Raw genomic sequence first — 23636 nt, 5'->3', positions numbered from 1 at the left:
AGGAGGTTTTTTTGGAATTGGTGAAATTTTTTGTTCTCCATAGGAAATTTTGAAATTCTTACTAAATCAATTACAGTCAAAATGGTATAGAATTTAATTTATTATTATTGTAATGGTGAAATGAAAAATCTGTATCTAGTGTGAAAAACTATTTCCTAATTTATCTGTTTAGTTCCATCAGGCTTTTGTGATTTTTGTGCAGTGATGTTTTCTCTGGCTTTTACAGGGAGAGTTCATGGAGGTTTCCTAGGGCAGCAGGGGGCTGAGGTAGTCTTCTTATTCCCATAAAGGAAGTGTTGTGACTCTTACTAAATCAGTACTCAGAATAGTACAGGATTTACTATGATTATTGTTATTGTGAAATGAAAAGTCTTAATGTAATAGCAATAGCCACTTCCTAATTTACATTTAGTACCCAGACTTTGTATCAGTTTTGTATATTTACACTTTTGAATTAGCTATTTAAAAGCTCTTAAATTTGATTTATTGCCTTTGTGTCTAATTTTGATTATGACATTTTTAGCTGCATGTTGATGTCTCATTTTGAAGAGCCCAAAGTAACAGAGGATGAGGAGCCACCTACAGAACAGGACAAGAGAAAGAAAATGGTGAGTTATGACAAGTCCTTTTCAAATACTATGCATTAATAAATATTCTAATACAGTTTCTCTTTTTTGGGGAGTGGGTGACAGTTTGGTTTTTATCCACAGGACTAACATGCTGCTGTTGTTAAAAGTGAGACGTCTTTTTCTACAAATGTTATTGTAATTATGTTGACTTTTTAATACAGTAGGATCTTGAGAATTCAAAGCTAGAGCTATCCAAAAATAGGATGGACTGCTTCAGGAAAGTGGATTTTCCCTCACAATAGGTCTTTAAGCAAAAGCCAAATGAACATTTGCTTATCGAGTGTGACTTAGACTAAATGAACTCTGAAGTTGCTTCCAATTCTGAGTTTCCAATTTGACCTTTTTATACTGAATATTTATGAATTGTGTTCATAAATTTATTGAATTTCTTGGTTTTCCCTCTCCTCACATTTCCCTCCTAAGTCATTTTTCTGAAGTGCATCATAAATATTCTTTAAATGTCCTGAAATAGGCATACCTATTAATAACTTGTTTTGTGTCATTATGAAATTTGATGAGAAAAAAAAAAAGCAGTGACTGGTTATGCCTTGTAAAATTCAGTGATGAAACATGCCTTCCATCCCTTTGACAGAAGCAGATACGCCTTTTCATATATGGCCAGTGTGTTAACTTCTTTTATTTGACCATACATATCTGTTATAAAGACAAGCTTCCACTGAGCATTTGGTGGGTTAGTAGGTAGTGAAAGATGAAAAAAGAGTATCAGTAATTCATTTTCAAAATAGAGGTCAGGAAATGCAGAAGGGACACAGAAATTTGTTATTGCCTTGTTAAACATATCCGTGTTTCTCTATAAAAAAAAATGTGCAGCAAAAATTCAGAATTGTGCATTCTGGCCTCTTCCATTTATGTTTTGAAATGTTTGTGATTGTTGAAGATTGTTGAGTTTACAATGAAAAGGAAACAAAGGAAAAGTACAAGAAGGACTAAGTTTGTCTTAACAGGTCATTTGTAGTCTGGAGTTGTCAAGTACTTACTTTGAAATACAGATGTATGTATCATGGGTACAAAACATGTGCGTTTAGTTTGGACTTATACGATCTTACTGGTTATGCTATTCAAATCATGGTCTTAGTTCATTTGAATTTATTCACATGCAGTCTGAAAGGCTCCTTCTCCAACCTGCAGCCTGTATTGTTATGCTTTCCCCACCTTCTTATATCCTGGGATGTATTTTAATTTATTCTGCCCTACTACCTTTTTGTTTGGGATTTTATTCTTCATACGTATCCTTTTTCTTATTTCTCCTCAAAACACTGTACTCTTATGAAATATTCAATTGTTAATATACCTGTGGAAATATGTACGCATTGACAGTAACAATACCTGCCCTGCCTTAAAATGAGACCATCATATGAACCAGAAATAATAAGTTTGCCCTAACTATATCGCCTTGTTCACTTAGAATGAGCACTTTGCTCTTTGGGGCACTTAGCTCTTCTCCTTTCTTTATGGAGCACTAAGCATGCCAGCAGTGTTCTAGAAAGACGTGAAGATGCATAACATTTACCCAGACAGGAATTGAAGCCTGTAAGTGAATGCTTGGTATTCTGTTCATTATACAATCAGCACCCTCCTTAGGTAGTTTTCAGTTTTTTTTAACCAAGGTACATACTCTGAGTAGACTTCATTAGAATTATAGATCAACTTTTACACAACTATGATATTTAAATCTGCTCTTCATATTACTTACATTATTATCTACACCAATAAATAGGCACCATCTAGTGCAGTTTGTATGTACTTGAGTTCTAACCTTTTCTTAAATTTTGCCTTTATCAAAATATTTCCATGTAAAGCAATAGGATAATACATTTTGAAAAATATTAATTGGATTATAGATTTCATCTATTTTTCTCCGCATGATTTATGACTTACACACTAAAGTTATTATTATCGTTACAACTTTAGCTAATAAACATCTATAGAGAAATTCTATTTTTTTATGTACTAATTTTTTTAAGTCACTTCTTCTTGTTAGTGCTTTGATATAGATTCTTGTTAATGCCAGTAAATCATGTATCCAGAACCTAAAGGCTGTGTAACATACTGAAGGTAACAACAGCAAATTATTTGAGTGAATTTAGTTAGAGATATACTGTTTATAATTTTTATAGCTTTAAACACCCAAAATTAGTTTCATTGTTCATTTCTCCAAGGTTTCTTATATAAATTGTGTATGGTTCTTCAATGTGAGCTTTATAATTGGGCACCAATTTGGTTTATTTTTAATCTGCATTGTCACTCTTACATTGTGACATGTTTAATAATAGAAAGTTTTTTGAAGATAATTTAACAGTGCCTTATGCTGTCATTTCAAATGAAAAATAAAATATAAATTAATATTTACTGGCAGATGGGAATGAATTGTTTGAAATAAAAAGTATTAAAATTTTTTCATTTAAAAAATGAAATTTCTTGGCAGTCCCAAAGTATGCCAAAAAATAACTATTGTAATGTGGAAAAAATTTGAATTCTACAGAAGTGCCCTTGGCCATATAATTACCTCTTGACCATCTGTTCCATTTAAGGGAGCACTGTGTGAAAATCCACAATTGTGGGAAATGGACTCAGTCATTTAGAAAAAGTATCGTATACTTACTTTTGACTATAGGTTTGTCTGGCCATCTAAGAATACATAGAATTTTAAACTGTAAAAGTAAAGCAGCATTTTAAAAGTTGCCATCAAAAAGATCTAGAAACCTACAGATTTCTTACCTGTCACTTTAAAATATCTCTGCCATTAGAATGTACACTGTGAAGGCCAGGAGCTACCTTTTTTTATCTTTACTTAATATACTTAACTTTAGCACTTACCATAGAGATCAGCAATTTAAAATAGCATTTGTGGAATGACTAAGAAAAAAATAGAATACCAAAATAATCTGCTCCAACATGCTAGGTAAGAATTATTGTGCATTGCTTTCTTCATGCTACTTACGTAGTTGTTGGCAGTAACATGGCCAAGCCTCAGCATCAGGAAGAATGTCATCTTCTGATACATGCTTGGCTGCGTGATCCCACTGACCCAGGAAAACCTCTTAAGACTACAAGTTGAAGAACGGTGGCTAATCTCCCACACTAGAAGGCAGTTTGTCATCAGAAACTCTCCAAGATGAAGTCACAAGTCCAGTTTAAAGAAAAAGAAAAACAAAAAAGCTTCAATTGACGACGGAAGTGATGGTTCAGATACGTGCTGAGTTCTCAGAAGAAGCCACTTACTGGGTCCTGGTCAAATCACACAGAACCTCTATTTGCATTCAGTTTCCTCATCTGTAAAATGAAGATAATAGCACCTTCCTTGCAAGATTGTTGTGAGGATCAAGTGAGATAATTGTGTTTTGGGTTTTTTTTTTTAATGCTTGATGGTTGTTGATTTGATTGATCCAAGACAGGGGTGGTATGAGAGAATGAAGGATATTAGTTGATGGCAGTATTTCTTAAAGTATTGATTCAGACATTTTTTTCATCTATGGACCTTTGTATACCATCTCTTCTACATGATCACATCTGCCACCAGGAAAAAAATTTAATAGGAAGACTACTGTTGCTTTTGATAGAGGTGATATCTGCTTTTTTATTAAATGTCACATGTAAATTTTATTTCATGTCATAATTAAAAAAATAGAAATGTTATCATACTATAACCATTTATGCTACAAAAGACCATTCTGTGGATAACCTTCACAAGGCTCAGTAATTCTTTTATTTGAAGAAGCACTGCCTTAAAGTAGCCATCAAGGGAAATGTGTATGTTGCTTGGTTGTTGTCCTTCTTGAAGAATACTAAAATGATATCACTATGTTGGAGTCAAGATAGAGTGTGTCTCACTGTGGCTGATCAGACTAATATTGAGCTTGAAAAGCTCTGCAGTCCTCCTGTACTTAGAGAGCACAGTGCCTTCTTTGATGCAGGCACACAATGCTAGCTGATCTTTTGCCAGTGTCTCCCATTCCACGTAATTGATTCCAAAATTATTCTGAGAGAATGAGTGTCCTTGTGTCACTTCTTCTGACTTCCATGCGAGCGCTTGCCTTGTTTGAATTTTGTGCAAAATAGTCTTTTAGGCAAACCTACATTTGGCATTTTAACCATGAGACCTGTCCGTCAGAGTTTCACTGTTTGCAGTAGAGTTTGAATGCTTGGCAGTTTAGCTTGAGAAAGGACTTCACTTTGACCTGTGATACCTGATGTGATATCTGCTGAGTTCTCTCTCAACAGGAACTGTTAGTCTTTCAGGTCTACTGGATTTTATGTTGTCTCTAAGTATGCCACCTTCCATGTTTTAACAATGAGTGGAATCATCTTTGCAAAAGCTTTTGTACACTTTTTTATGTTTCAACCACAGGCATGATCCCTGCCTGCTGCAGTAAACAGACCAGGGTTAGATGAAACAGTTTTTAGGGTGCCTTTTCTAGTCCCTACCTTACACTAAGAGGAAAGCAGTGTGGTCCCAGGGGCCTTTGACCTTATGGCCTGACCCACATGTGTGGGATTTCGAATTCAGCTCCCAGGGTATGTGTACCTGCTGCTTCATCACTGGCCTGTTGCTATAGGATGTTGAGCTAGGTAAAAATGGTGAAATGATATAGGTGATGTCTTGATTTTCGCATAAATTGAATGTGAGACAGATTTATTCGAAGTCGTTGGCCTCATTCCCTCTTACAGAATTATCAAAGTCCAGTGACAAAGCAAAAGTCAGGACCACTGACTATGACCTGGGATATACTGGATGACCGTGGCAACTTCAGTGTCTAACGAAGCTCTAAGCGCTCTACATCACCTGCTTCTGCTGCTTTCATGGCTGTTGGAACAAATTGTTTTCAACTGCCCATTCTGTCAGAGGAAGTCTTCACATGCTTGGTTAGACACTTTCCTAATTCACTGAAAAGTTTGAGACCCCTCAGTTACTCCCAGCCTGGTTTAGCCAGTTTGCTGAAATGGCTTATCGGGATGTGGCCGCTGTACATACTGCAGCATTGGAGCCCCAGGTGAGAGTTGGGTGAGGCATGGACACTGAAGGTGGATGAGCAGCATTGAAGAGGGTTCAGCAAGCCTTCACCCTAGGAGGTGCTAGTTCTCCCTTTGGTGTCCTGGAATAGCTAAAATCCATTATTCTTTCCTCTTGTGCTGTCCAGAGAGATGGGTGTGTGAAGAGGTGTGAAAAGGGGGAGGCCACTCTAGATGAATCCCCTCTGGGTACCAGCTATAGCTGTATCTGCTCTCAGTCGCTTTTCTCTCTCTTCAAGGTAGATCAGTCTGTTTCCTCTTCTGAGGCCCTTTCCAACTCTGAATCTGTAATGTATGATCCTTTGTGCCTTTATTTTAAGGAAGAGTGAGGAGAATTAATTTCTCCTTTTAAACTACTTTTTCTTCTTATTCACCATTTGTATATAGGCAAAATATTTATTTATTGATTGATTAAATGGAAGAGCGCCTAGGGCAGACTGTAGTGAAGGGGATAATTAGCACAAATAATGAATCCCCTGAAAAGTGATCAAGTATTCAAGTTCACACTATTTGAAATTATAACTGTAAAATATGACAATAGGTTTTAGCTCATCAGAAATATTCAGCATGAGCTTGGACGTACTAATTTAGACCTACTTGTAATCAAATTGGATTCGTTGCTGATCACTGCTACCCAGAACAAAGCTTATTAGGTTGGGATGTGTCAAGATTTGGAAGTGGAGTACGTGGTACATTCTTTCAGCTAAATAAAAATATTTTGATTTTGTTATCTCTTTAACTTGTGAGTATACAAAGACATATTCAAGGGCCTTAGGACCCCACATCCATCCTGGCCTTGTATTTTCCTCCCATCTACCAGGAGGCAAATTAAAAATAACAGCATGCAGATCAGTTTTTCCTGATTATCACTAATTATTCAGCTGCTACTAGTTTCATCTTTTGAAATTCTATTTCTCCATCTATTTTATAAGCCATGTTTTATATTAACTCAGCACTCAAGAAAAGCATTGAGAATAATTTCATTGAAATTACAGCATCTAGCCTTTTACTCTTCTATTTTCTAATTGTCTGTGTTTTGACAATATGACCTATTACTCATTACCTGCAAAGTAATTGGAAATGAATGTCTGTGTTGAGCATAAACTAGTATAGGTTTATTGATGATTATATATGGCATAATAACCAGAACACAGTGTTAAATCACTAAGAGAGAAAAGACCTTCAATTAAAGAGTTCAAATACAGATTTCTTAATAGTTATCACTTCGTGAAATTTTGCTTTCTGATTCCCCCACTTATGCTGTTAGTAAAATTACTTATTAAATTTTACTTGCATCTTTGTGACCTTTTTAAGATTATTCTCATGAAAATTGAAATTTAGTGGAAGTGGTCATCATAATTTTTATTATGTTTTTGAATAACTTAAAAATATTAAGATATGAATTAGAAAAAGAGAATGAACTGGATCCATTAGCGTAGTTGGGTAACTGAAGGGATGCAGTATCATAGCAAGAACTTTGTATTTTTAGTCAGAAGATGATAATGCAAGTCAAGTCACTTAACTGGAAACTTGATCAAGAAACTTGAGTCTGAATAACTGAGTGGCTATGGAGAGAATGATGATAATAGTAATGGAGCTGCAGTGTAATATAATAATAGGTAGTGATTTGACCTTAGAGTTGGGAAAATACGGGTTCCAGTCCTGTTTTGACTTTGGGCCAAGTTACTTAACCTTTCAAGTCCCAGGGGGTAGCTTAAGATTATAATTTGATGTACTGTTGTTGATCTGCATTGATTGATTTCCTCACTTGAAGAACCCTATTCCCATGAAATCATTGAGCTGGATGAAAATAGTCAAGCAACAAGTATTTATTAAGTGCCTATTGTGTGTCATGCCCTAAATTAGGCATGAGAGATACCAAACCAAAGCTTTTTCTTTATAATTTCTGAAAATTAAAATAGTCCCTGTGCTCAGGGAATAATTTACATTCTTTCTGGGAAGACAACAATTTGCATAACTAAGTGAATACAGAATAAGGATTTTTGAGGGTATGGAGAAAAACCTCATCTAGTGATTAACCAGTGTGGATTCAACCTGGGAACATTATATACCTTCCCTTTGGAGGGTGAGTTTTATAGTGGAACAAAATTCTTTGGGAGTACTGTATAATCAAGGCAAGGTTAAGAGCATATAGACTGAGTTCTTCTAGAAGTAATTTCTTTCTTGCTTAGTCTCTGAAGGATAGGATGGAAAGGAGAGCTGAATACAAAAGGAAACCAGTCTTGGACTGCATCACTACAGTGTGCGTTCCCCCACTTTTGTCCTTCATTTCCAGTAGAAACCAAGAATATGGAATTAGATATAAAAACTCTACTTAAAAAGAAAAGTTTTCAGCCAAGGTATTGTATGTTTATTGTTTGGAGTGTGAAAAGTTTGTTTTGTGGGTTCCTGTTTTACTTAATTCTTATACCTTCTCCTTTATGGAATTCATACTGTGTTTTAATGGCCAGGTGGCCCAGTTTCATAAGAAAACTTTTTTGGGGGGAGGGGGTGATATTTTTGCTAGGTCATTAAAAAATAAAAGTAACAAACGCTTTTCTTGTCATTTGCATTCATAGTGGACTTTAGAGTTTTAAAGTACTTAATTAACATTTGAGTTACTACACTATGCCCCAGATGGAAGAGTTCCTTTCTTCTTTGCAATTTGCTATTACAAATTATAACAAACTTTAAAAATATCAAATCAAAGATTCAGCTTTTCCTTTGTAATTAAAAGTACCTGATGATGAACATTTGCTTATCTTTTCATAAGTAGAATTATTTGGTTAAATCCCATTCCCTCATCTATTTGTTAGTTTTTAGTTGTTGATTTACTTATTTTAGTAACACCTTTTATGGAGCATGCAGTCGTATGGGCTGTCAACATAACCTGGGGGAGCACTCCTAGTGGTCCCAGGACATAGCAGTAGGAGTGTTCTCTTGGGGTGTCTAGGCAAACCCCAAGGATTTTCTTGCCCTCCTATGTTCCTGCCTAGTTAGTGTTGTTTTTTTTTCATGTAATAGCTTTTTATTGCTTTTTCTTCCTTGTATTCCTCCCTCTCTTTTTGTAAGCCATACTTTTTTTTAAAGAAAAACAAGAAAAAGGAGAACAGAAAAAAACTGGCAAAACTGATCAATACATCACAGAAGATCCAGTTCCGATACAGTGTTCCATACCCATGGGACCCCACATCTGCAAAGGGGCTTGGCAGAAGTGTCTTCTCAATATCTCTTGTTTGAGGCCAAGTTTACTCTCTATAATTTCTCAGTATTCATCTTCTACTGTTTTATGGTGTTTGGTCTTTCTAGCTGCATAGTTTTAGACATCGTTTATGTTGTTTTCCTTACTCTGCTTACTTTAGTTTGTATCTAGTCTTTCCATGCTTTTCTGTATTTATCAGATTCCTAGTGTGTGGGATGGCTCAGGTCCCTACATAAATCAATTACTCAGAGGCCTCTCAAAGTGATGACAGAAAAGTGATTTATTCGATTCTCGAGAAGCGGGGCTTACCTGTAGGAGTAGGAAAGCCGAAGACAAAGAACAGGACAGTGATTTATATAGACCCTAACGCAAGTCCCTCCTCCCCCCACTGACCATTATCCTCATTAGCTGAGAATATGGTCTTACATTCTAGACACGAAATCTAACCAATCCCTTTTGAAATGAAGACATCGAGGAATTATGTAAGTTTTGTCCAATCATTGAGACCCTAATACACTACACAGTTTTATATCCTTATATGGAACTATTCTATTCTAAAAATATTGTAACCTTGAGCCTTTAGGCCTTACCTCACCCCTGGGAGAAAAATTACAATCTGAGGAGTCTTCACTAAGTCTATCCCACTCACTAGTTTTTTACTGCATAATAATATTTCATTCCGTCCATGAACCACCGCTTGCTTTTTCATTTCCCAATCACTGGGCATCTTATGAAGTTTACAATTCTGTGTAACTACAAAAAGTGCTACTATAAGTATTTTTATAGATCTTGCACTTTTTCTTTTTTATTGTGGAACTAACTCTTTGGCATTTTAAGCTTGGCAGTGGAATCTTTGTATCCAACAGCATGAACATTTTCTTAGCATAAAATTGTAAAATGTTTTACAGGCTGATTAGACTTTTAATTCTCAGAGTCATCCACAGTGCATTATTGTAGTCTGTTTTTCTACAACCCTTTCAAAATAGGCTTCTTGAATTTTTTTTTAATGTTTATAAATTTTCTATTTAAGGTTAAACCTTATTGCTTTGGAACATTCTTAATAGTTTTCATTTCTTTTGAGAACAATTTGCTTATATTCTTTGACCAGTTATCTTTCGAGAAATGACTTTTGGACTTTTATATTTTATTATAAAATCCATCATTATTATATATCTTGGGATGTCAGAACCTTATCTTTATTCTCTGTTGGCTTTTTATTTGCTTCCTAAAAACTCAGCCAAGTCTACCCATCCTTAAAAATTCCTCATTTTCTTTGACCTTGCTTGTTAGGTATTATGCTGTATCTCTCTACTTATTATCTAAACTCCAGAAAGCTGAATAAACTAGGTGCCTCTTCTTATTTCAAGTCTCTTCTGCAGTCTCATCTGAGATCTCACTATTCTACTGAAACTACCCTCTCTCAAATTAGCAAAGATTTCTTAGTTACCAGATACAGTGGCCTTTTCTCAGTTACTTTTCTTGACCTAGTAGCTGCAGTTGTGAGTGTTTATATTCTTTTCGCAAATACTTTCTCTTTTCTGATTTTTCTGACACTGCTCTCTCCACATTATAACTTTCTCTTTATAAGTGGAGTTCATTTGTTGAAATCCCTTTCTCTTTTGGTCCATTTAGTAATACAATAATAAACAAGTAACATAGGAAAAGTTATTTTTGAGGTAATCATGTTTTCTTGATTACTAGACAGAACTATCAATTTGTTGAATTACATATAGAAAACATTTGTTTTCGAGGCCCTTAAGTGTTTCACATATTCTTTGGTTTGTAAGTTGAATACTTATTTATTATATTCCTATTTGCTCCTGGAGGATAACATTATACTTACAAGAATGCATAGTAAATGAAACTTTTACAAAAATCCCAAACTCCTGCTTCACATACTCATTTAATTCATGTTTCAGAGCAATTTAATTCACCTTTTCATATTTAGTATATGACAGGTGTGAAATTCCTCCCCATTCTAGTTCTTGCCTGCCTTTCTAACATTGTTTCATAGCGTTCCTTTTCATGCACTCAAAGTTCCCGCCAAACTGGCCTAATAATTTTTTTCTTGATATTTTGTTTTGATTTGTCCCTTTGTGCCTTTGTCCCTTGTGTCTTCTGTACAATATTTTATCAATTTGATATCTTAGACTTAATACCATTCTTCAAGTTTCAGTCTTTTATGAGCCTGACCTGAGAGAAGTTATTGAAATTACTCCTGAAATTAGTTATCTGAGGATATGTTATATATCTGCATCCTACTCTCTCCAATAAAATGTAAGGTCCTATATGTCAGGGATGTTAATGGTAGACTTTTTTTTCCTGTACCTAGCACAGCACCTCATACTTATTTTATACTTAATAAATGTTTCATTGAATTGTAGCTGAATTTTGTACATCTTATATGAGCATTTTTGCTCTCGAATGAAGTGTTTTTCACCCTCCTAACAGTAAACTTTGATGTCTGTATTCAGTTTTTCTGTCTAGATATTATGAGTGGTTCTTTGTTATCTACAGAGGCATTCTGTATTCATCTGTTGGGGACTATGCATATACCCAGGTGTGTGTGTGTGTGTGTGTGTGTGTGTGTGTGTGTGTGTGTGTGTACACACTTCTACATTTTCTCAATTGTACCTTAGTAAAAAGTAAGAAGTGGTCTTTCTCTCTGGGTGCTGTTTTACTTGATGACCTCAGTCAGCTGGAGGTCTGCTTATGTTAACCCCCTCCCCTTCACTCAGTAAACTCCAATGTTGTCCTTTCACCTCAAGAAACAAATACAAGATTCTCTGTTTGATATTCATAACCTTCCCAGTTTTCTTACCTTTTACCATCCCCTTGTACTCTGCAACCCATTGATTCTTGGTGTTCCTCACATAGAGCACTCTTTCTCACCAGTTGTCCTCTAAGCCTGAAATGCTTTCTCTTCATCTTGTTCTCCTGGCTTCCTTCAAGTCCCAGCTAAAACCCCACAAGGCTTCTACAAGAAGCCTTTCCTGATCCTGCTTAGTACCAGTGCCTTCCCTCTGTTGATTATCTCTGATTTGTCCTGAATATAACTTATTTTTACCTAATTGTTTATATGTTGTTCTCTGCAAACTGAGCTCTGAGAGAGACAGACACAGAGAGAGACAGAGACACAGAGACAGACAGACACAGAGGCAGAGACATAGAGAGACAGAGACAGACACAGAGAGAGACAGAGACACAGAGAGACACAGAGGCAGAGACATAGAGAGACAGAGACAGACACAGAGAGAGACAGAGACACAGAGGCAGAGACAGACAGAGACAGACAAACACAGAGGCAGAGACATAGAGAGACAGAGACAGACACAGAGACAGAGGCAGAGACAGACAGAGACAGACAAACACAGAGGCAGAGACATAGAGAGACAGAGACAGACACAGAGACAGAGGCAGAGACAGACAGAGACAGACAAACACAGAGGCAGAGACATAGAGAGACAGAGACAGACACAGAGACAGACACAGAGAGACACAGAGGCAGAGACACAGAGAGAGACATAGAGAGACAGAGACAGACACAGAGACAGAGATACAGAGAGACACAGAGGCAGAGACATAGAGAGACAGAGACAGACACAGAGACAGAGATACAGAGAGACACAGAGGCAGAGACATAGAGAGACAGACACAGACACAGAGACAGACAAACACAGAGGCAGAGACATAGAGAGACAGAGATACAGAGAGACACAGAGGCAGAGACACACGGAGAGAGACAGACACACAGAGACAGACACAGAGAGAGAGAGAGACTGTTTTTGCTTTTCTTTGTATCCTCAGTGCTCACTTAACACAACATCTGGCACGCTCCTTGTATTGTTCAGTTGATCAGTCATATTTGACTCCTTGTGACCCTGTGGACCAGGTATCCATGAGGTTTTCTTAGCAAAGGTGCTGGAATAGCTTGCCATTTCCTTATCCAGTGGTTCATAGGTCAGATGCCTTGCCCAGGGTCACACAGCTAAAAAGTGTCCGAGGCTAGATTTGAACTTGGGTCTTCTTGACTCCGGGCCCAGCGTTGTACCCACTGAGCCACCAGCTGCCTCGGTCCAGCACGCAGCAGACATTTAACGTTCGTTGACTATTGTCATAGGATTTTAGCTTATCAACATTTGTATTCTTTCTTCTCTTTCACATTTGTTTTGTATTCTTCCCTTCCATCCAAGGCAGCTAGAAGAATAGTGGAGGAGTATGTAGAACTCCTGTCTATGGGAAGACCTGAGTTCGAATTTGAGCCCGGACACTTAACTAGGCATGTGATCCAAGTGAAGTCATTTAACCTTTATTTGCCTCGGCTTCTTCAACTGCAGGATTGTTGTGTTGTTTTTACATAGTTGTTTATGTGTTGTTCTCCGTAAACTGAGCTCAGAGAGACAGAGAGAGAGGTAGTATTGTAAAAAGCTCCTAGCACAGTGCCTGGCACATAGTAGTAGGTGCTATATAAAAGCATATTCTCTTTTTCCCTCTCTTCTCCTTCCTCGTATTCTATGTTCACATAATCTTGTGTTTCTCTTAATGTAATATTATGCTTGCAAAACTGAAATTCCACTACTTATTTTTCTCATTGAGATGACTTTTCTGGCAGATTTTTCTTTTAATAATTAGGGTTTTGTAAAGGAAGGCAGAGGGGGAGGTGAAAGCCAATAGATTAGGGTTGGATAATTTTGAACTTAGAGGTGGTAGGTACATCAGTAAGTGGGGACAAGATCAAGAGTACGACCATCTCTTATGTAGCCAAGATAAGTGAAGGAATAAGTGAAGGTCATGGGAATTGAGTAGGTTGAGGAACTGAATAGTTTTTGAGAATCAATGAGGGCAGGAGTCAGGGAGAAGAGAAAAAATTGTGAGCCAGGTATCAAATTGTTTTGTTTTGTTTTGTTTTTTTGCAGCTTGTTTTAAGTTATAAGCCACCTTTAAATTTAATCGTTAAATTAGTTCGTTGTACACACATCGGGTCAGCATTGGTGCCTTGCTAGAGAATAAGGTGACATAGTTCAATGAGTTCTTTTTTCTTCAGGTATAGATAACCAAACAAAGCAATATATTCATCCAATGACTTGTGCATTTTCTATCAACTTGCAACCCTTTACTTAATATAAGTACAATTTATTACATTGTTATTGATTTTAAGGAAAGTTGCCACGTAGAATGTGAATAAAAGCATGTGTAATTTACCATGAAATGTCAAACTCTCTGGACTGCAAAGCCAGAATCCCTTTTCTGGTGGGTTAGGGTGGTACACTTTGTCTTACTTAATGCTCCTCCAAGTAGGAACCCTGCCTGCTATTTATAGCTACCAACTTTCTCCTTGATTTTCTCAGCCCTCTAAAGATCTCCCTGCACCTACTTAGTCGCTTGGTTCCATTGTCTAAAAGAAGAAAAAAAATATCCAATAAAATTAAAACATTCTAGCAAATTTAGCTTAAGTGTTAATGGAATCAGTCAGTCAGCATTTGTGAAGCACCAGGGCCATCTGTGGTAAGCACTAGGGATACAAAAAGAGGCAAAAGACAGTCCATGCCCTCTGTAACATCATCTGAAATGTTAGCAAATTTGGCTCATATAAAATTAGGTTCTAGAATAATACCATTTTAGCAGCGTATAGTCAAGCATATAGTCGACTGCTTCATTTATTTCTTTCATTCTAGGCATTTTTATTAATTCTTGATAGTTGATATTTGAAAAAGATGTGACTTTTTTGAACGAGATCAATGGCATTGGCTCCATTCTCTTTCTTACCTTCGTCATTTCCTACTTATTAGCACTTGCACTTTTCAGTCCTTTACCTAATAGCTTGACCTTCAGAGCAGTTTTACCAGGAGAGTTGAGATTATAAGATTTGCTCTGTCACCTCAGTTCCTTGAATCACAGAGATGATTGGCATAGTGGAGAAGGATTGAAGGGAGCAGGTGCTTTGTTTCGGAAATGTCATACTTGTAATGTTCAGATCGCTCAGCCCCTTCAGTAGGGTTACATACAGAAATAAATGGATATACTGGGAACTTTGATAATACTACCAAAGACGAAATTTAGATTGCAAAAAAGAAATTCCATTATAGCCGTTCTGTATGCTTCCTTTTCTCCTCCTTCTTTCCCTCCTCCTCCCTTACCCCCCCATCCCCCAAGATATTAATTTTTTGTGCTTAGACTGACATTGGAGTCATGTGGAATCCTGTCACTGAACCTCTTTGGGTGTCCATTTCCACCTGAAGAGTGTGAGGATGCAGTGGGGATGTCGGGTGGACTAGGTGAGTTCTGATCTCTTTTTCATCTTTAGATTTGCTGCGTTTTTTGTCAGGAAGCAGCAGAATTGGTATTGGTGAAAACGTGTTTGCTGACGTTTGTGTTGGTTGTGTAGGAGCTGGAGGGAAGGTGATTTAGGAATGATAAATAATATTGCATTGATGTACACTGAGGAGAGTACTCAAAGTTAAACTCAACAGTGAACATAATTACATTTTTTAAGTAATGTTGTGGGTGAAGTCTCAAAAGAATTGCAAGTATATGTATTCCCTAAAATAGATCATTTTATCTAATTTATGAAGTTAGTTTAAGATTTTTAAATAACATTTTCATTAGATCCATTTCTCTTCTACTCTTCCCCTACACATTTTCAGTTGGGATACTAGTTCTTACCACTGTCCCATAAATAATCACCAATCAGAACATAATGTTTCTTTTTATCTTCATTTCCTGTTTAAATCTTTTCCCTTCAAATGTAAACATCTGATTATTAAATATTTAAGATGTGCAGTTGTACTTCAGTTTTTGTAATGGATGTGTTGTGGAAAATTTGAACATTAATGAATATGTTTATAAATTAGGTAAAATTAAACATATTGGAAAGTTGGTTAAAGGAACTTCTAATGATGATTCCTTTTGTAAATCAAATAATACTCCCCTCTCTGGGCACAGAGCCACGGGGCTTCCTATCAGTGTAAATCTCCAGGTAATTACCTTCATCCTTCCTTGATTTACCTTTCATTTCTTCATCTCTTTTCTTCTCTCTTCCCCCCAAAGTTGGCCTGCTACCTCCCCTTCCAGCAGCTACCATTTCTTCTCTTTGGGTTTCTTTTTTGTCACATGCAAGGCAGAATAGGGATGAGGAACCTGCGGCCTTCAGGCTACATGTGGCCCTATAGATCCTTAAGCAGGGTCGTTTGATTGAATCCAAACTTCAAAGAACAAATCACTTTAGTAAAAGTATTTGTTCTGTAAAAAACATGGACTCAGTCAAAAACATGGACTCAGCCTTGAGACCCCTGGTTCCCCACCCCTGGGCTACAGTTTTAGAGTGTCTTCCTTCTATACTTGAAGCAAACATGAAATATTTTTTAAGTTTTTAAAGAAATTTTTATTGGTAATTATAAGAAAACACATAAAAGATTTGTTCATTTAGTAATTTTCACTTGTGTCTACTTTTTTGTGACCCCACTTGGGGTTTTCTTGGCATAGATACTGGAATGACTTGCCATTTCCTTCTCCAGCTCGTTTTACAAATGAGGAAACCATGGCAAACAGGGTTAAGTGTCTTGCCCAAGAGTACACAGCTAGGAAGTATTTGAGCCACATTTGACCTCAGGAGGAGAAGTGCTTCTGACTCCAGGCTCAGCACTTTACGAACTGTGCCAACTAGCTGCCCACTTCAAAGATACAAAGTTGCAAAAAAATTTTAAACATAATTATCATTGATATTCATTAGATTGTATTGGGAGCTATGCATAATCTTTATTCTTCTTGGCTTCTTCACTTATTGTTCAGTGTTTGTTCAAAACATGTTAAGCAACTACTGTGTTATAAGTAACGTGCTCAAAAATTTCAATAAGACATGACTACTAGGAAATGTGTAGTCCAACAGGGCAGTAGCATAAAATGCGCTATATGTAAGTGTGAAGTGTGGTAAGTACCCCAGGGAGGTGTGTAACAGTAGCCTCCTAGTTGGTCTCCCATAAGTGTCTCTCAAGTCCGTCCTCCACCCAACCACCAAAGTGATCTTTCTAAAGTGAAGGTGTAAAACTGATAGTATGCTCTCAGTTTTGGTTGAGGTAATTTCTTTTATTGATTCTATTCCCCCACTCTTTATAACATTTGGAAAAGATTTTGTATTTGACTGTCTCATGTGTTCTCTTTAGTAATAACCTGTAGAAATGATTTTGCCCTTAGTTTCAGGTACAGTTAACATTTGTTATCAAACTCTTGTGCTCTTCTCTTTGTCTAGGGTATTTTTCCTCTAAATGAACATATCTTTAAGATTTTAATAGATACATTTTTGATGAAATTTTCTGACATGCAGGATAAAGTTTTGTATTTCCTATTTCTGGTTTCTAAGAAGGCATTAAAATAACTTGCTAAACTGACTGAAGTTCTTCACCTGGACCTGAGGCATTATACTGCTCCAGGATAGAAAAAGAGAGATTCTTATGAAAATATCAGAACTGCAATAACTTTTCAGATAAATTTTCATGAATTTGACTAAGATTTCTTTTTTTTTTTTTGAGAATAGCTTTGTATACTAAAACTAGACTCCATTATATATGTTCTGCTATGCAATTCTAGATTTAAAATAATTATTTCTACTCTGTCTATTGCCAAAATCAAAATTTCATTTCATTTTGTCACTGGAACCAACTTTGATATTGAAATTGTAGCAAATAATGTGTCAGGTAACAGTTCTTCTATATAGAAGCTGAAAAATATATTATTGTTTAAGGATGTATTATATAGAAGCTGTATGAATTTCTCAGACTGTGACAATAGTTTATAAGTTTTCTTAATGGATGATTTTATGAATCATCCCCAGTGTTGTCTGAAAAGTGCTACTATGTAGAATTTTAAAAATCATTTTATCCATTTGGCGAGTGTTGAAACTATCTTCCCCCAATTCCAATAGAAATAACTTCCCAGTAGTTCCTTTTTAAATAAACCTTAAGGAAAACATCTTTATGGAGATACTAGGTAATATAATATGGTATGAGATTTCAGGTAAGAAGTTTGGTTGACGGACTCCCACTGGGTGAAATTGCTGAGTTAAATTAATGTAGTTAAAAATAAATTAAATATTATGGAGAGTGTTTCTGGTTCAAATAATGAAAACCTCAAAGAACAAGAAAAATGTATCCTGACAAACTTATTCCAGAGCTTTTAACATCTTCAGAGACCAAAGGTCATTCAACTAGCATTGCTGACATGTTGTCAGCTCTCATTAGCCTGCATCTGATACTTCCCAAAGGCTATAATTTTTAACAGTGGAAACTTAGTAAGATTTTGACAGGAACTGGTTGGGTTTTTTTGTTGTTGTTTTTGTTTTTTTAAGAATATCTTACCTTCAAGTCTAAGTACTTTCAGCCTACTTCTTCATTAAAGACTTCTCAAGAGACCAAATACTGCCTTCTAAAAAGAAGCAGAGTGATTACAATAACATTTCATTTATCTGGTTTTGTAAGGACAGTAGCAATTCCACATAAATGAATTTTTCAAATAACTTTGACTGACTCTTTTGAGGACCTGACTTATTCAGTTAACTCATTTATAAGATATTACACTTCTCTCCTTTTAAAAAATCTATTTTGATGCTGAAGGCTTCCCATTATGAATATGCAATATCATACTGTGAGGCAGGTAGGTGACATTGTGGATAGGGTACCATACTTAGAGTCAGGAAGACCTCAGTTTGAATCCTGCCTCAGAACTTACTTTATCTATGGAACCAGATTAAACTGTTTCAGCCTCAGTTTCCTCATCGGTAATAAAGAATAATAATACCTACCCCCACAGGGTTGTTGTGAAGATTAAATAAGATAGCATAGGTAAAGCACTTTACAAAACTTAAAATTCTACATAAATGCTATTATCAGTGTTATTGAAGTATGTGGGGTTATTTACTCATGTACTACAGAGCTCTTAAAATTATTGTTTATCCCTCTGAATTCTTGCATTTGCTCTTAATTATTTTCCCATTTTCTCCCTCATCATCAGGCTGTAAATTGTTAGCATTATATATGAAGTAAACAGAGATGAATTCAGTAAGAACTAGAAGGGCTTCTCTTTGGAGAAAAGTGCATGAGCTTTACTGCATTGTGACACTATATATTTATTTTGTTTGTTTAAGAGACCATTTTTCCTGCTCTCCCTACCTCCTTCCTTCCCTTCACCACCTCCCTTTCTGTCTCTGACTCCCCTTCTTTTTTTCCCCCCTTTTTTCCCCTCCTTTCCTCCCTGCATATCTTTTTCAATACCTCCCTTTATTTCTTTCTTTATACCTCCCTCTGCCCTTCATGGTTGAGGTCCTGAGATAAACACTCTCTAAGACAAGTAAAATATTGATATATTTATGAAATGTGCTAGAAAACTTAAGTCCTGCTAACGTAATTGCTAGGTCCTGCATAGCATTAGTGAGTTCAAGAGTAGTTGCTGGCAGTCATCCTGATCTCAGGTATAGAGATGATACCTCAGTTATTGAGACAAACTAGAGAGTTATAAAAGAACAGGTTTACTTACTACCTTATAAGGATACATTTGTCAGACACTGAGGCAAAGATGCATTTTAATTATTCCATTTATAGCTCATTTGACTGCCAATACCTGCCCTGTGTCCATTCCAGATCCTCAAAGGTGGGAATTTGGCTTGATGTGGACTTTTTATAGCATCAGAAAGATAACAGGTTCATGTCACCTTAGCCTTCTGCTATCTTTGAAACAAATATATACTATAGCTGCCTAGTGACCACAGGTCCTTTCCATCTGTATGTCCTATCTCCCAATTTCAAGACAAGCCTATCAGCTCCAGAATCTTATGGCCTTCACCTATAGGCTTATAGCCAAAACCTGTAGGCTTTCTCATATTGACTTCTTAAGGCCTCCAAACCATCACTGTAAGTTGTATAAGTCTGGCTATTACCAAACATAGTAAGAATAAAAAAAATAAGCAAAAATGTTTAGAAAAAAAGTAGAACTATGTAGAAAAATTGAAAGCTCATTTTTAGCTCAAATGTTTGCTTGCTGCTTTCTCTCTCTTGCACCTGGCTGTGCATACTTCGGTGAGTGATTAATTTGACAATGTGTCATGAGGTAGGAGGAGTTGACACAGACAAACTGTTGGATGTAATATGCCAGATTTTCAGAATCATGTTTTTATTTTAGTTCCCTTGGTGAAAGGGGAAAATGAAAAGCATAATTGTGAAAGAAGGTAAAAAGTTTAAAAATGTTAGAGACATTCTTTTATTCTATTATAAGAATGTTTATTTTGGTAGTGATATTTTCTTGTTTGCTGATCCAGAATCAAAAATAAGAAAGAGGTGATATTATTCCCATTTAAAATCGCATTCAGACTTTTGGGACACTTACATTAAGACCTTTAAGACATCCTGTGCATATCTGTGCTCAGATTGGATGAGAGGAGAGTACACTCTATCCTTTGGAAAATTGCTTTTAATGGTCATTGTCTCTGAACAAAGGCTCATTTTTTTTAAAACATTGCTTAGCAGTGGCTTGTGTGTGGTGAGCACTTAGTAGAGACTCAGCTTTAAACTACCTTTTCTGGTATTGAGAAAACAATGCTTTGAAACACAGTCTTCAATGGCTCCAAGAACAAATAGAGTCTGGGCACTCGTGAAGAAGCACCTGGTCTGGAAAGTCACAAGCAATGGTAGAAGTCAGATGAACCTGACCAGGTGGTGATGAAGAGCATAGGGAGCTGACTGGAGTTGATAGAATAACTTTTTCTGTTTGAGATACCTTGGTAAAAAGGCTTAAAATTGTCTGTCTTCCTGCTCTCCCTCACTACCTCCAGAAATCTCAGCTTGTCTCCATAAAATTTATATGCCCACAAAACAGTTGTAATAAATGTAGTTTTAATTCAGCAATTTCTTCCCAATTCCATCCCAATCCAATGAAAATTTAATGTTTTAAACCCACCCAGAGGGATACTGTTCTTGCCTTCTCACCTCCCTTCCTGAATGTCTGATAAAGAGCAGCTTGTTTTCTTGGGAAATATTTGACATCTTGTTTCTTGAGTATGGGTCTTTGTGACATCAAACGAGCTAAATTATATTGCAAAACTAACCAACTGTGTATAAATCTAGTAAAAGTTTTGACGGATCGCTCTCACTTACTGATAATTGACATTATGTGCTTGAGACTTACAATAATTATGAATTCAGGCTTTGCTGCTTAATGAGTTGACATTGGTCACAACTCTAAAATGAGGGAGTTGTACTTAATTTACTCTCCAGTCCCTGTCTGCTCTAAGTTCTTTGACCCGGTGAATTCCCTAGAAGGTTATACTCCCAACACAAAGATATTTGTAATACTCCCTAATTTTTCTACACGTTATTTCACATTGCCGGTTCTTAAAGAGGAATGAAATATTCACGTAACTAGAAAGTTGAAATGCCAGTCCTTCCGTTGGAAAACTAAAGTACACACATTGCCCAGAATTTCCAGAGGTTTATGATTGCACGAATGAAACAGACATTTAAAAACACACATTAGCTTGGTAAATGTATTAAAGATCTTCAGCAGTGTTGCATTAACTCCTCCTTATAAGACTTATAATTTAAGAGTCAATAGATTGGGGGTTGATCGTTGATCTTGAAGCTGGCCCAAACCAATAGATTGATTTGAGTAAAATCTTGTAAGCATGGTAGTGGAACACAAAGTTTTCTTTGAGGAAATTTTCCCCAGTGAACCTGCGTTCCTGAGCCTCCAGTGATCAGGAAGGATTATAGAGAATATGAACAGATGCAGTGGTACTTGTTGCATTTTGTCTAATACTTTTTGGTTCTTCTGTGTTTTCCACAGCTTGCCCTTAAGGACCCTGTACACACAGTGTCACTGCAGCAGTTTGTCTACGAGAAGCTCAAAGCACAGCAGGAATCGCTGGGAGAGCAAAGCTTTCAGGCTCTTATGGAGACGGTGGATACAGAAATTGTCAACCAACTACAAGAGTTTTTACAGGGCTTCTGAACGCCCAGCTGGAAAATGGGGTGGCTAACTCTCTCTTCCCGAAATAAGACAAATACTAAGCTTACTGAGATGGAGATGACATGCTAAAGAAATCAGTTGTGAAAGAAATTAAAGAAGCAGAGACCACAAAGCCATTTTTTTTTTGGTTTCAAAATCGGGGGGAAATAATGGAAAATGCCTCATAACGAGAGTTTACAAACCTCTTCCTCAAGAGAGTAGTTTTGTATTTGGGGGGTGGGGTGGGGAAACCTGGAGTTTGCAAGAGAAAATGTGTTCATTGAAAATAGCTGCTTAGTTTATTGTTAAGAGAAGAAAATGGTTTCGATTATGATTTAATCATGTCCTCTTAACACTTAAGAAGAAGTGAAGGTTGATGGTTAATGTCTGAAATGTTTTCCTGCAGCAAAAATTAGCTCAAGTTGGTGACTGCCTTACCCATTTTTTAAGTAAATGAAACTACAGATTTTTTAAAAAAATGGCAAAGCCATTTTTGGAAATAATTGGAGACTAAGAAATTTGGTCGTTAGGTAAAAAATATATATATAGAGAGAGATATATATTCCTAAGATTATCTTGAAAGGGAAATGTTTTCATCTAAAAAAAGAAAGCCAGTTATATCAGCCAAATGCTTTTATTTTCATTGTACTAATCTGATATAGGGACTGTTATTAGTAAAGGGATATTTTTCTCATTTTATTTTCAGGAAACACACTTAGTCTTTAAATATGTACTGTGAGGCCTGCACAATGAACTTGGGATACTGCAGTGTCAGGTAGGACACCTGAGTTCACTGTTCACTCCCATTCCTTTTTATCAATCCTTAGGGCTAGTAGCCCTAATGTGAGCCCTAGGGAAAACTGAGGGGCTAGCTATAGACCATCTTCAAGAAAAGCTGTTGTCCAGGGGGGTACCTGTCTCACCTTCCTAAACTGGAAAGGGAACAGATATGAGTCAGGGGCCTTAAAAGATACTGGCGAGGATCAGAGGACAGTATAAGAGATCATACACATAGCGATGCAAAGAATTTGCCTTCCTATTCCTCAGAGAACAATATGTAGTACCAAAAAAGAAAAAAAAATTTTAAAAGCCTTACTTTGTTTTATTTCCCCTGTTGTAAGAAACTTTTAAGACATTTTTTAGGAAACATTCTAAATTAAGGTTAGGAAAATTTTGATCTTTCTATAGAAAGTTGGGTACAGTATGTAACTGTAGGGAACCCACCGCCCCTTTGTAAGCTGTGGAACCCAAAATGTATTCGAGTATTTGATGTTTTCAGCAAGACAAAGGACGTATATGGTCTCATTAAAGTTCCAAAGATACCTCATCTCTTGTCTGATTTAGTCTGATTGGTTGCTTTCTCTACCACCCACCCCACCCCCACCCCCAAAATGCCAATTTCATAACAAATTTCACAAGGAAATTCAAACAGATGCCTCATTTCACAACTCGGTGGGAAGTTAAAAGGGTAGTGTGGCATATTGTCAATGGTAATACTGCATTGGCAGATCATAGTGACACCTGGAGTTTGCTGCTTCATTTAATCACAAAAGGCTTCTTAACCTGGACTTCATTCCACATCTTTTCTGCTTCTATCACCCAGTCTAAGATTGTTCCAAATAGAATCTATTAATTTGACATGACTTTATTATGTTGGAAACGTTCTTCTAATCTTAACAGAAATGACCTAATAAGCTCTTTGAAACTAATCCTCAATTCTTAGATTTATAACTTTTCAATTAAATCAAAGTACAAGGTGTCCCAAAAGTCTTAAGCCTTAATAATTT

At 36.4% G+C, this 23636-nt stretch overlaps 1 protein-coding gene across 1 annotated transcript in view; it reads left to right on the top strand.

The window, feature by feature from the left end:
- Nucleotides 1–23176, top strand: part of IPO11 (importin 11) — a 209617-nt gene extending 186441 nt beyond the window's left edge. Inside the window, exons 29-30 of the mRNA XM_072605543.1 lie at nt 524–608; nt 21688–23176. Of these exons, the coding sequence (XP_072461644.1) occupies nt 524–608; nt 21688–21852 (250 nt within the window). The 3' untranslated portion in view covers nt 21853–23176. The remainder of the gene's footprint in view (nt 1–523; nt 609–21687) is intronic.
- Nucleotides 23177–23636: the final 460 nt, after the last annotated feature.

This window comes from Notamacropus eugenii, chromosome 4 (assembly GCF_028372415.1).
Source record: "Notamacropus eugenii isolate mMacEug1 chromosome 4, mMacEug1.pri_v2, whole genome shotgun sequence".
Taxonomy (NCBI): Eukaryota; Metazoa; Chordata; class Mammalia; order Diprotodontia; family Macropodidae; genus Notamacropus; species Notamacropus eugenii.
The sequence above is the reverse complement of the archived record's forward strand: the minus strand, read 5'-3'. Positions and strand labels throughout refer to the sequence as shown.